This window comes from Melanerpes formicivorus, unplaced genomic scaffold (genome assembly GCF_026170545.1).
Source record: "Melanerpes formicivorus ecotype bairdi unplaced genomic scaffold, bMelFor1.0.p_v2 SCAF_5, whole genome shotgun sequence".
NCBI lineage: Eukaryota > Metazoa > Chordata > Aves > Piciformes > Picidae > Melanerpes > Melanerpes formicivorus.
The window spans coordinates 14,451,291-14,463,734 of NW_027142357.1; the positions used below are offsets into that span (position 1 = coordinate 14,451,291).

At 39.3% G+C, this 12,444-nt stretch overlaps 1 protein-coding gene across 1 annotated transcript; it reads right to left on the reverse strand.

The window, feature by feature from the left end:
- Nucleotides 1–579: 579 nt before the first annotated feature.
- FASTKD2 (FAST kinase domains 2) lies at nucleotides 580–12,389 on the reverse strand. Its single transcript, XM_068138338.1, has 11 exons — nucleotides 11,259–12,389; nucleotides 10,598–10,701; nucleotides 9,310–9,418; nucleotides 7,708–7,831; nucleotides 5,514–5,653; nucleotides 5,046–5,218; nucleotides 4,492–4,655; nucleotides 3,232–3,453; nucleotides 2,247–2,331; nucleotides 1,103–1,217; nucleotides 580–700 (listed from the first exon to the last, which is right to left on the reverse strand). Exons 1-11 carry the CDS (start codon nucleotides 11,940–11,942, stop codon nucleotides 593–595), a joined length of 2,028 nt encoding a protein of 675 aa, XP_067994439.1. The 5' UTR covers nucleotides 11,943–12,389; the 3' UTR covers nucleotides 580–592.
- Between the last annotated feature and the right edge of the window lie 55 nt (nucleotides 12,390–12,444).

The window sequence follows — 12,444 nt, forward strand, 5'->3', positions numbered from 1 at the left end:
AATAGTTGTGGAGACACTCAACATCAGAGAGCAAGAGTCTGTTTATAGCCAGACCCATGTTCTTGCAGCAGGAAGTCTTGAAATCTATTACAGTAGCAGGAAAACAAAAGGTTTAAAAAAAAAAAAAAAGGAAAAAGAAAAAAGAGAAAAAAAAGCATGCAGCTAACAGAACCTCTACTGGTCTGAACTTACGAAAACTGAGGCTGATTTCTTCAGAAACTTCTCATGTAACTTCTGGGTTTTTGGTGCTGGGAATCCTTCTAGGGCATTTGTAGGCTGGGTTCTAATGGCACTTGAAATAGCAATTTCCTTCCCCTTACACAGCTCAAGAGAAAAATTTTAGTTGGGATGTGGGGGGAGGGGAAGCTTTTTGGATTAATTAAGTAGATCTTTCCACTAAAAACTCACTTTCACTTCACAGGAGAAAACTCCCACTACCAGCAGACATTGTTCACTCCACAAACTTTACTCAATCTGTAGCATTTTGGAGTAGGCAGTTGTGAATAAACCCTCTTATCTCTTCTGTTAAAATCTTACATCAATTACACAGGAAAAAAAAACAGATCAGGAGACTCAAAATTGTTAGTTTATTTTAATTATTATCTTCAGACAAACAGCACACATCTTCTGAATAGATTTTTCCTTTCAAAAACTCAACCGCATTTTCATCTGTCATTTCCTGAAACTTCTTGTTCGGAACCTGAAGAAAGGAAAAGGAAAGGGTACATTAGTTCTGTGGTCCTTACCAAACTACCCTGTCCCAGCAACCGAGCACTGAGTGCTGGAAAGACCACAGGGAATGCTGTATTTCAAAACCAAATTTACTTGGATCATTTATTCTATAAAAATCAGGAAAATATGCCAACGTCACATAGGATTTTTAGGTACAAAGCAATTCAGTAGCTTGGGGTTGTTGGTTTTTTTTTTTTTATTTTTCCTGAACTATATTGCTCCTCTGTCATTTCTCCCTAGTGACATCACCAGTACTATCTAAGGAGAGATGATATACAATTATCACTCTGCAGAAGGCTCACCATTCCCTACATGGCCTGCTCTCCCACCACCGTGGTGCTAACTGAACCAAACCAGAGAGTGTTCTTACCAGAATCACGTGATAGCCCAGTTTATTCAGGTGCCGCATCTTCATTGCCAGCTTCCCTTGGGGGTGTGTTGTACCCACACAGAAGGCAGACATAGGAACAAAGAGAAAAGCCAACCTACAAACAAGGAGAATTCCACTGAGAATTCCATGGAGAAGATTCCATTGTATGAATGCAGAATAAACATTTCTAAGATGATTCCATGATGTATTTTTGGTAGGCCAAAATGTTTTGCTGTCCTTTTCCAGTTCTCCAGAATTAAATAATTAAGACCCTCTTATCTTCCATGAGCCCCACACAAGTACCAGCCTCCACCCAAACATCCAGAGCAGAATGAAGTCCTTGGATCTCTACTCCTCCCACAATGAGAAGGGAATAGATCATTCAAAATTCTACTTTGAGAGCTTCTGCATTTACTTCCATCCTTTGTTAGTACTGGGAATCAGGCACTTCCTGCCATATAAACCTACTTGGAAGGGTAAGGAAAGCTGAGTGCTTTGGAAGCCTGACAGTGACTTTCTGTTACACAATTCACTAGCTTGCCTTTTCCTAAAAAGCAAACTATACAAAATACATGGCTGCACAGCGATCCAGCACACATATGTTATGTATTACCCAATCCTACTTAAGCATTACTTAAGTGATAGATGTCTCACTTCAGTTGCTGAGAGGTCAGTCTTCTACAGAAGACTAAATTAATCACTTAAAATGTGGAAATTAAGGTCCTTTTTACTCAAATTATATTTCAGCAGACGAATTGTCATACCACTGAACTGCACGTTTTAGAGACATAAGAGGATAACTGAATTGGACGAACAAGTGATTGGAACTTTAGGCCCATAATGTATCAATCTTTTTGGAAGGGATTTCAGTCATACTTCAATACCTATATCCACTACAAGAGTATCAAATGCCTCTGATGTTTCCTCCCTCTTTTTCTGAAATGTGAAGTTCTAGCCTCTGCTAGAAGGTAGTGAGCTGGATAAGTTGTTTCTCTGAACTGGCATGGCAATTTATGTATGTTTCAGTGAGCAGAAATAACAAGTACTACTTTTTTTTCTACAAATCAGTGAACCAAAGTAACTGGATGAAGTACATACAAATAAAACTAGCCTGCTAGAAAAAATATGCTGTCAAAAAAGACACCTTTGAACACTTGAGTCAGCATGAACATCTGTTGCAGCTACTGGGAGCACTTTCTTTCTGTCTGAATCCATTCTGATTTCAAAATCTGAAAGTTGAACAATAAAACATTTAACAACACAAGAAGTTATAATTAATGCTCAAAATTATCTGAATTCAACTGCTCCTTTGAAAAAAGTTAACAGACACCATCACTGCTCTGTAATTGCTGTTCTCTAGTATTTACGTATTACTGATGGTTTTCCCCTCCCTCCAACCAACATAAACATCCATAGCTTGTACATCTCCAGAAGAAACCCACACATTTGTTCTTGAAACTGTAAATAAAACCTTATGGGAGTTAAATAATTTAAAGAACTAGTCTCAGTCACAGTGTGTTATACCTATTCAGATATTCCTGTAATACTGTTTCTCATTAGAAATATTTAGGAAGAAAATTATTACGAATTATTACAGATACAGTAAAATTGGTAAGCTGGGCAACTGGCAAAAATATGAAGTATATAAAATATAAAAGAAAAAAAGGTTATCAAACAATCACCCATCAAAGAAGTTCATATCCCACTTCATAACAGAAAGTAGAACTCAAACCTTAGCCAGAACTTCAGAGAAGAAACAAGTTAGAAAGCAAAAGACAACTGCTATTTGGCTTTGTTTCTAAGGTGACTTAGTGTTAACATGAACTCTCTGAAACAGTTGGCTATATGGGATTTATGTACAATTAACATCTGCTCACCAATGCTTAACATAAAGTCCACAGCAGTTTTGTAAAAAAAGAGCAATCATAAAGTTTTAGTAAATTGATGTAAATACTTTAACATAAGCATCCTAGAAAGTAGATTCCACAATTGAGGACACCGGCTGTTAAGAGACTGTGTCTTCAAATTGTTACAACTTTAATCACTTGCACCTTATGTAAATTTATTACCTCTTTGCTATTTGGGGTATTATGTATTTAAAAGAGCATGAGAATAATTTGGCTTCATACCAATATGATATTTATATGGCAGCTGAACATTTTGCTGAAACATGTCTTCATCTCCCAGAAGTTCTATCAGTGCCTTTTGAGCCTTTGTGAGATTGAAAGCGACTGAAGAGGAGAAATTCTCAGTCAGCACAAATGCAGGCTTCGTGAAGGAAGGGCTGTCAAGTTCCATACACGTTTTCACGCAGCGAAGCATCACTTCCTTTTGTTCTTTGTAAGTATCACCTGAAAAAGAATTAAAAAAAATAAATTACTTCCCATGTAATAAGGCTTTAACAACCTGGTCTAGTGAAAGGTGTCCCTGCCAATGCCAGGGGGGTTGGAACTTGATGATCTTTACGGTCCCTTCCAACCCAAACCTGTGAATCTACGGATCTTAAAGAATTTTTTCTTTTATTATCATTAATAATCTGTTCTTGCATAGCAAATCAATTTCAGTATAGGAATCAAAACTCAATTGTTTTTTCACTGAATATTATTGAGGATCTTCAATATATTGTTAAATAGACATAATCAATTTCCTAATTATAGTATTCAAGTCCTGTAGCTGGAACCTGACCATTTTTCCAGTCTTTGTCCTCTACTGTAGACAGCTCTGTCCATGCTATTGGTTATTACAGGATAGTTAAGGAGAACATGGAACGAGAAAGCATGCATTGAAATGATTTATAAACTCCAGACAGCTAGAAGCCTATTTAGAAAACAAAGAAGGAGTATGAGACTTGGTCACAATTTTGAAACCATACTTCAAGAGTACTCAGCTGTGCAAACTCTAAGCAGTTCTACTTCACTGGACTACTCTACTGGCTGTAGAGAACTGTAATGTGGAAACCAAATTCTACTAGAAAACATTTCAGTTCTCATTAGAAGTCAAAGCAGTAAAAAAAACAACCCTTTTGCTTATGATTCAAGGTACTGAAGTTGGTTTACAAAAGTTAAGACTTCCTGTTTTTAAAGATGCTTGAAAATGACTCTTACACATTTCTATCATTTACACAGACCTCTCATTCACCCATTTCCCTGTGCATACCTACTATTAAACTGTTATCAACATGAGGCCCAAGACAGTAAGCCTGATGCAACTGCGCAGAACAGATTACTCAGATCACAACCACTACATCAGCTTTGTCTTGACAGCTTCGAGTTGAGTATTAATCACATTTGCATTCTTTAACTTTTAAACTTTTAAGGCAATTACAACAAATTCTACAAAGAGGCAGACTATCACTTTTAACACAAGAACAAGACAAAGTAAGGCCTGACCTGACGGTATCAGTTCACCCTTGCTGTCCTTTTGCAGTAGCTCATCAAGTGCACGACGAGGAAGGTATCCTAGGATGCAAAGCGCATACACCGCCTTCAGCAGTTCTGTGCTGGTAATCTGAGGGAGGAACTTATTCAAGCAGCTATCAAGTGTCCCAAAAAACCTTTTCAAAATGCAGAAGAAAAGTATCTAAATACACAAGTAAAGCTATATAAAAAATATATTTTAAACAAAAACACAAGCTAGAAATATTTACTATAATTTATAATCACATGTTGTGAAATCTAACATTAGCTTTTGATTCTTGAGAATTCAGCTGGCTATCTATGAACACATTTAGTAGTCTGGCCAGTCTAGAACCAAGGTCTTCATTTTCAATGACAAAGAAAAATTCCTATGTGCAAAAAATGTGAAAGGACACAGCAAATTTATCTTACAGATTAATAAAGTAGAATTATGAACTCTTTCACAAGTGAAATCAAATACTGGTTACCATACATTACTCTATAATGACTACATAATGTATTATCTGGCAGTCTAAATGAAAACCTACAGATGCTTTTGGCCTCTGGGAATATAGTTGAGTTGTGAATACACTCGGAGAATAATGAAAAAGCTCTTCAAGTTGAAGAATTCAGGGTCTTCTGTCACCTTCTCAGCAAAACTCTCCATCAGCTCAGAAGGCTGAAAGCCAAGTGTCTCAAAGGCAGAGAGAAAATGGGTAATCTAAAAGAAAGGATAGATTTATAAGCTCAAGAAAGCCAGCAAAGTAGATGCCATCTGTAGTCTTCATAAAAGGCATTTGTAATGAAAGCAGGGTTTCCAAATTATATCACCCTTTTCTTATTTATTCTTCAATAAATAGAACAGCATTTTTAAAAATTAACTGTATCAAATTCATCAGATTGGTATTCCTAAAAAAGTCTGTTCTCCAAAAACCAACCAAAACCATGAAGAAAGGTAAGATGGAAAGCACCAGATATTCTGCTTGTACCATTATATTATTTGGTCTCAAACTCACCTGTCTTTTGTCCCAAAGGCAGGCAGTAGAATTAACATAGTCTGCTAACACTGAAAACAATTTTACATTACGGTACTGGAGAGCGTTACAACCTTCCAGAACGAGAATTAACTGCCGAAAGGAAGCATCATGGACATTCTCTGCAAGAGAAGAGCAAAAAAGGACAAATGATAGAAAGCAATAGAAACTATAGGTTGGAGACACTGTGGGAACAGTTTAGCTCAGAGAGGGCAGATAAGGAACCGCACAACAGCTTGAGACTAGGTAGGCAAAGTCAAATGAGCTAAAACACATGAAGGAACTGAGAGGTAGACAAAACTAAAGCGAGACATCTCAAGCTAAAAGGGATAAATCATCAAAAGGGGCAACATTAACAAAATAAGCAGGAAGACTGTGTTTCAGGAACATCTTCTGTTCCAGGATTCTTGTTTTTCAGCATCTCCCTGCACTCTGCATGCAAAATCTTGGATTAGCCCCTTCAGTACTGATTGAGCCTTCCAGCTGTCCACTTCATGTCAGCTGAGGGAGTAACAAAGATGTGGATCTAAAGCTACTAATTAATGAAATTTACATTTTTTTCCTATTTGGTTTTACAAAACAGCAAGAAGCCACAAGTACAAATCTATGTCTAAAAAGTACCAGAGGCTGTCAAGCACCAAAGCATTAGTGTAAGCCAAAATAGAAAACACGGAACCACAATGTAACTTCCTGGCATATGAGCATGATGACATAGATTGAACGCAGATGACAACAGACTTCTCTGCACAGGACTGCTGCTTCATATGCCACACAAAATGGACCTATTCCTGCGATGAAAAATAGTAAGTAGTAACAACAATGCCCTCTCCTGAACATCTTGAAGATTGTTTGCTGCTATGAGGGGCAGATGCAGCATAAAAGACAGTGACTTCAAGAGAAAAGAGCATAGTTACAATACTAGGATTGGTATCCATCAAAACTAGACTTTATTTTTTCCTCTGCCAGAGGACTTAAGGGCCTAACAGGAGAACAACCAAATTTAACTCCTCTGAGTTATGCTCAGCAATTTTTCAAGTTCAGTATAAAACAGTTCACTCTTTTCTTGAAGAATGAGTGCTGACAACTGCAACTGAAGCCAGTGAGTGTTGTGCACCAAATAAAGTGACTTATAATACTAAATACTCTTAAAGAAAACAGGCTAATGGAACCCGTTACTGGACATGTTGATATTAACCTCTGCTGCACAATTAGAAAATCAGTATCACCACTGGGTCAGCCCCCTGCTGCTACAAAAAATTAAGTCAAAGAGTACCTGTAAAGTATGCAGTCATTACAATTCTGGCCAGGTCCCCAGAAATGGGAGGGGGGACTACTTTCTTTAGAGCCCTAGCAACAGAAGAGGACCCAGAAAAACCTGAAGAATTCCTCTGCTGCATGGCCTGCAACATGTGCCCCTCCCTGCCCTTCCTATTCCATCTCTGGTAGCAGTCACTTCTGCCGAGAAATTAATAACTTTGTCCCCTCTGAGCATCATTTGTATGATGTGTGTTGTATAAGTCCTGAGAATATGCACTAAAAACAAAAGCAGAAAGTGGTACTGAGTAGCTGCTTACTGTGTGTATGCCCTCTATCCTGCGTACTGAGTGTGGTAAAAGTCTTATGGGAGAAACCATTATGTGTAATTCAAGACTGTGTCCTAACATTTATGAACCACTAGGACAAACAAAAGCTGTACAAACACTCCTGGTTCATTTCTGTTAAGAATGATATTTTGCCGTCTTAATGGTTTTTAGACACAAATTCATAAGTATTTTAAATGTGAATCTATATATGTTGACCATATACTCTAATCATACTAAGCCACCAATCCATCCTGTAAGTTATCTACTTCCAATTCAGATTTGTTTTAAAACTTTTTCTGAAATCTTCTTGCTAGAATTCAATTCTTTTTCCTGAAGTCTGCATAAAGAAAAATGCAAAGAAAAATATGTAATTCAGGTAAATGTTAAGAAAAGCAGAGAATACAAGAGATATTTGTTTTCATTATTGATCAGTAACTTTCTGTCTTGCTGCTTGTCAAATGGCATTTGCTATAATATCCTGTAAAACAAAGATGTTTCTGGAGTTTTAAAGGAAATCAGAAAAGGGAGATGAGCTGGTAATTAGGAAGAATTTGGTATAAGGAAGGGAAATTTAATAAACATTTTTTTCTTACCCTGGATCTTTTTACTGCAGGCATTCAGGATTGGAATGGAACAATAATTCATTGCAACAAGAGCGAAGAACACACGCAGAGCATTCATGAATGTCAGATGGTTTATCTCTTTCAAAACTGCCATCTAAAGTGAATTAGAGTTTATTAAATCCTTCATTCTTCAAGTATATAATCACTGCATTACGACAAAGGTATTGTCACTAGAATTTTCTCAAATTCCTGTTCAGGCTTACATGAAAGAAAAAAGGAGCAAAAAACAGCAAAAGCATAAAGTAACTACTCTGAGTTTACTCTCAATTATAGCAGATCAAGTATGCTAGAGCTGTGTCACTAGGGAAGTTCCCAGTAACTTGCATATACATTATTTAAAAAAAACCCCACAGTTTCAGTAAAACTCATTCCAAAGACTACAAATATGTACTTTCTATCAAGTCTTTAAAAAGTAGCAGAAATATAACTGGCACAGTTGACTTCTATAATAATACTTCAATGAATGGTTTAGATGCATGGGAAATCTGTATGCCTTCAAAGTCATCCAACAGCACGCTGAGTGGCTTATCTTCAATAGAAACACCCAGCTACAAATGTGGACTGAGGCACAGAAAGTCAGCTGTGATGCCACAAGAAATTTAATTTAAGCAGGAACTGGGCTGATAACTGGCAGTAAAAATCTGGCTACAAAGTATATTGGCTATTAAAATACAGTAGTTTTACTATATGCAGATCAAAGGTCAAATGCAAAATGTGTCTACAATGGAAATCACAGAGTACTACAAATAGCACCATTCAGTTAACAAGTGGAAATGTTACGCTGCTCTCAGTTCCATATTCTAACAAATCTCCAGCCAGTTTCTAACCATCCTGTTAGAAATGGTAACTTGTTCAATGTTTTAAGATTTATTTAGATTTAATACATTGCATGAGCCCCCTTTACTGCTTTATTCTTGCCCAGCTTCCCATCAGTGGCATCTTCCCTTAACTGCTTGTGAATGCTATCACAAACTCTGAACTCAGAGCCCTTCAGTTATATGATGAAAATATGATGAAAACACTAGCAGGTTTCCAGACTCATCTTTAAACAAGGGGATGAAACCCACTACACCCTGCTATAAATCCTACAGCCTGCTTCCAATCACTGGGGACACTTCAGAAATGCATAAGGCAGCTGAGGTCTCTTGGTGTGTCACTCCTATTAGTCCTCTAGACCTAGACCATTAGTAGACACAGGACCATCACAGACCAGTTTGCTGTCATCTTGTCTTCCAGCCACAAGCTGGGAAAGGGAAATCATGAAATAGCCTGTAAGTGCTTCTGTGAAATACCATGAAGCAAGCCTAAACAAGAGGTGAAGGCACTGCCATTTTACTACCTGAATTCCTTTTGTATCATCTCCATTGCTTTCTGTCCCCTTTCATGGTGGGATATTCAGAGCCCCTAAATTCAGTTCTTCCTGCAGATATAGCTGGACTATGACCCGTATAGCAAAGAGAATTAACCTTCCTATTATATTTTCCTATGAGTGTCTGCAAAGTGCCATGCACAATTTCTAAACAAGGCAAGAGTACAGGCTTTATTGAAATAAAAGCCTCCAACTAAATTTACCTCTAATTTCTTTTTCAGAAAGAGTGGAGCATCTTTCCCCATGCATCTCATCAGGTTTTGCAGTATAAAGATGTCTCTGACACTTGGAATGCGCTGCTCCACTATTAACCTGATGAAGAAACACACACAAGGTCTTGAACCAGGGAGAAACTGTTTTAACAGCTTTCCTCGCTTCAACAGAAACAGGTACTCCCATTCTTCCTCACTAATGGATTTCCAAGTTAAAGCTGTAGTTACATGCTCAAGACTCTCTCATCTCCTTTTTCATGCCTGCATGATGTAGCTGCAGTACTGATATCTTATGCATAGAAATAATTATATATGCTTTCTTAATGCTATCCTGACAGATGAGTGTTATTCCTATTCAGTCAGCAGCAGGGGCATCTGACCAGACTGCCCACATGACTCTGCAGATGTGAGTGCTGTTGAGCCTCAAGGAATTAACACTCTTCTGGGCAGGGAGGGAAATAAACTATGCATTTTTATCACAGAATCATCTACCTGCAGGCATGTTCTGAAGCAGCTAGGAAACTCAGGGGAGGACACTAACAACTCAGTGCAAGCGAGGGAAAAACTACAAGCTATGCTGAGGGATACAGGAACAGAAGGGGATACGAGAGCATTAAGGATCATAAGCATAAGATGAAGGAGTTCTGCATTCCCAGCACCCCTCTTTCTGGCTCAGAGGGAAATACTGTAGTTGTTATGTCTGAATCGCCCTTAAATATACCAGCACAGCTACAAAAATATTGTGTCACTTTCTAAGGCAGTGCACTGCTGACACTCATCCCTGCACATATGGCTTCCTGGAGCAAGAGTTCCAGACACCAAGACAGAGAAGAGCTGTAGACGGATCTCCTGCTTTCCATCAACTCACAAGAACTGTGTACTTGAGCTTCAGGATACAGTGTGACAAATCAAAACACTTCACAAAGGAAGCTAGTCACACTACCTCCTTTCTACACATGGGTAAAAATATAGGCATGGATACGTCAGGTGACTTGATAAAAAAAACCCAACAAACAAAAAACCCACAACGGTGAAGCTGAAATCAGAACATGAATCCTCTGCATAGCAGTCTAGCACCCTATGTCATTGGAAGCCTTTCTGCTTGAAACTGCAAAGACAATACCAAAAATTACTATCTTGCACAGCTCTTATCTCATGTAATCACCGAAGTCCTAAAATCGTAGCACATCTTTTACATACAGGCATTCCCCCCATAATTTCTAACTCACATATTCAAAAATTTAAATACAAAGAACATGCAAAACATATTTTTTCTCACTGTAATCCAGCTTGAAGAGCGCTCACATTCTTGTCTTTATCCATCCCTGACAAAGTAGTTGCCAAAACTGAGAGACATCGGTTATCCAGATGATTGAGCTTTTCCTGTTAAATTTTCACAATGTCAGATTACTTAAAATCAGTTTCAGAACAGAAAAACTGACCAGTCTTAATCTGTACCTGCTGTCTTCTCTTTACCCCAGAAGTTAATTCATAAGATTTGACATAAAAGGTCAAATTTAATTGATTTGAAAAGGGTAATGATTTTTGCTACTTCCCTCTGTTAAATTTCTCTGAAATTAGGCAGAGTAAAATCACACAGAAATGAACTATGGGAGCCTTGTTTCCATCAGACTAAACCCAGAACCACAAAGGTTGGAAGAGACCTCAAAGATCATCAAGTCCAACCCGTCACCACAGACCTCATGACTAAACCATGGCACCAAGTGCCACGTCCAACCCCCACTTGAACACTCACAGGGATGGTGACTCCACCACCTCCCTGGGCAGCCCATTTCAATGACGAATGACTCTCTCATTGAAGAACTTTCTCCTCACCTCGAGTCTAAACTTCCCCATGACATAACCCAACTCCCTCTGGTGTTGTACAGCCTCCTGAGGTTTCAACCCAAACTTAGGAGAAGAGGGATTTTGATACTTACTTGGCACACTCTCACCAAAGTCTGAACTAGAAGGGTGTTCTGAGGAACACCTAGGCTCACCACAGCATGCAGACTGAACACCAAGTCACCCCGTGTCAACCTTCTTGAGTTCTGCAGCAGCTGCTGACAAACCCTAGGAAAAGCTGGGTGTTCAAAAATCAGCTGCTTCTCATAACGCTGCTGGTCATCAGATAGGTGTTTGAAGAGCCTCCATAGTGTTGTTAAACAGTTTGTGAAATGCTTAGTGGAAACAGCAGACTCTGAAGCCAAGTCCAGCACATCGCATGGACAGGTACACTTCTGAAGTCTATCGAAGAACAGTTCACTATGCTCTGTTACATGTTTCACTTTGATGCTCTCACAATCATCAAACTTTTCAAGTTCCTCGGAGCTCTGGTGACTCTGCTCATTCACCAGAGCATCTGTACTCTTCTCTGGCTGTATTTTAGTACCTGTGCTAAAAACTTCTGTTTTTTGAGACAGAAATCGAAGAGATGACTCTTGCAGAGAAGGCAAGATATTTAAAAATAAGTTCCTGAAGTTCACATGTTTCGGGGGATCCCTGTAAATGCCAATCCATAAAAGGTGTTTTCTCCTTGTGGCTGAAGATTTGGAAGTGAGCACAGAACTCCACTTATGCATGCCTCTAACAGTATTTAACAAATAACTCATTTTATTATTCATTTTTTGTTAATATTCCCTTAACAGATTAGAAATGCCAATTCAAGTAAGGGATCGATGGAGTTCTACCAGTAGAAACAGTCCCGGGGAAACTACGTAAACCCCCTTAGCAGTAAAACCAAATATAAATTATGGTTTAGATATTTCCAGGGCCAGAGCACCAGGCTGGGAAAAAGCCTCTCGGTTTCGGACTCGCTTTCTGCGGGCGCTCGAAAAGCTGGTACGGTAGCAGTGGCATAGGGCCGCGGCCTGGTGCCAAGGGGACAGAGGTCTTTCGGCGGCTCCGCACCGGATCGGAGCACCCAGACACAGCGGCGGAGGCTCTCGCCGGGCCGGCCGCTGCACTCCTCAGCAGGGCCGGGGAGGAACGGGCGCGCCGCGCACCAGACCCGCGCCGCGCGGTGACTGTTACCTTGCACGCGGCGGCGCCATGACACCCTAACCTTCCTCTCCACGCGCTCTCAGCAGGCCTCGCGAGAAGGACGGCGTGGGCCGAGGGACAAAC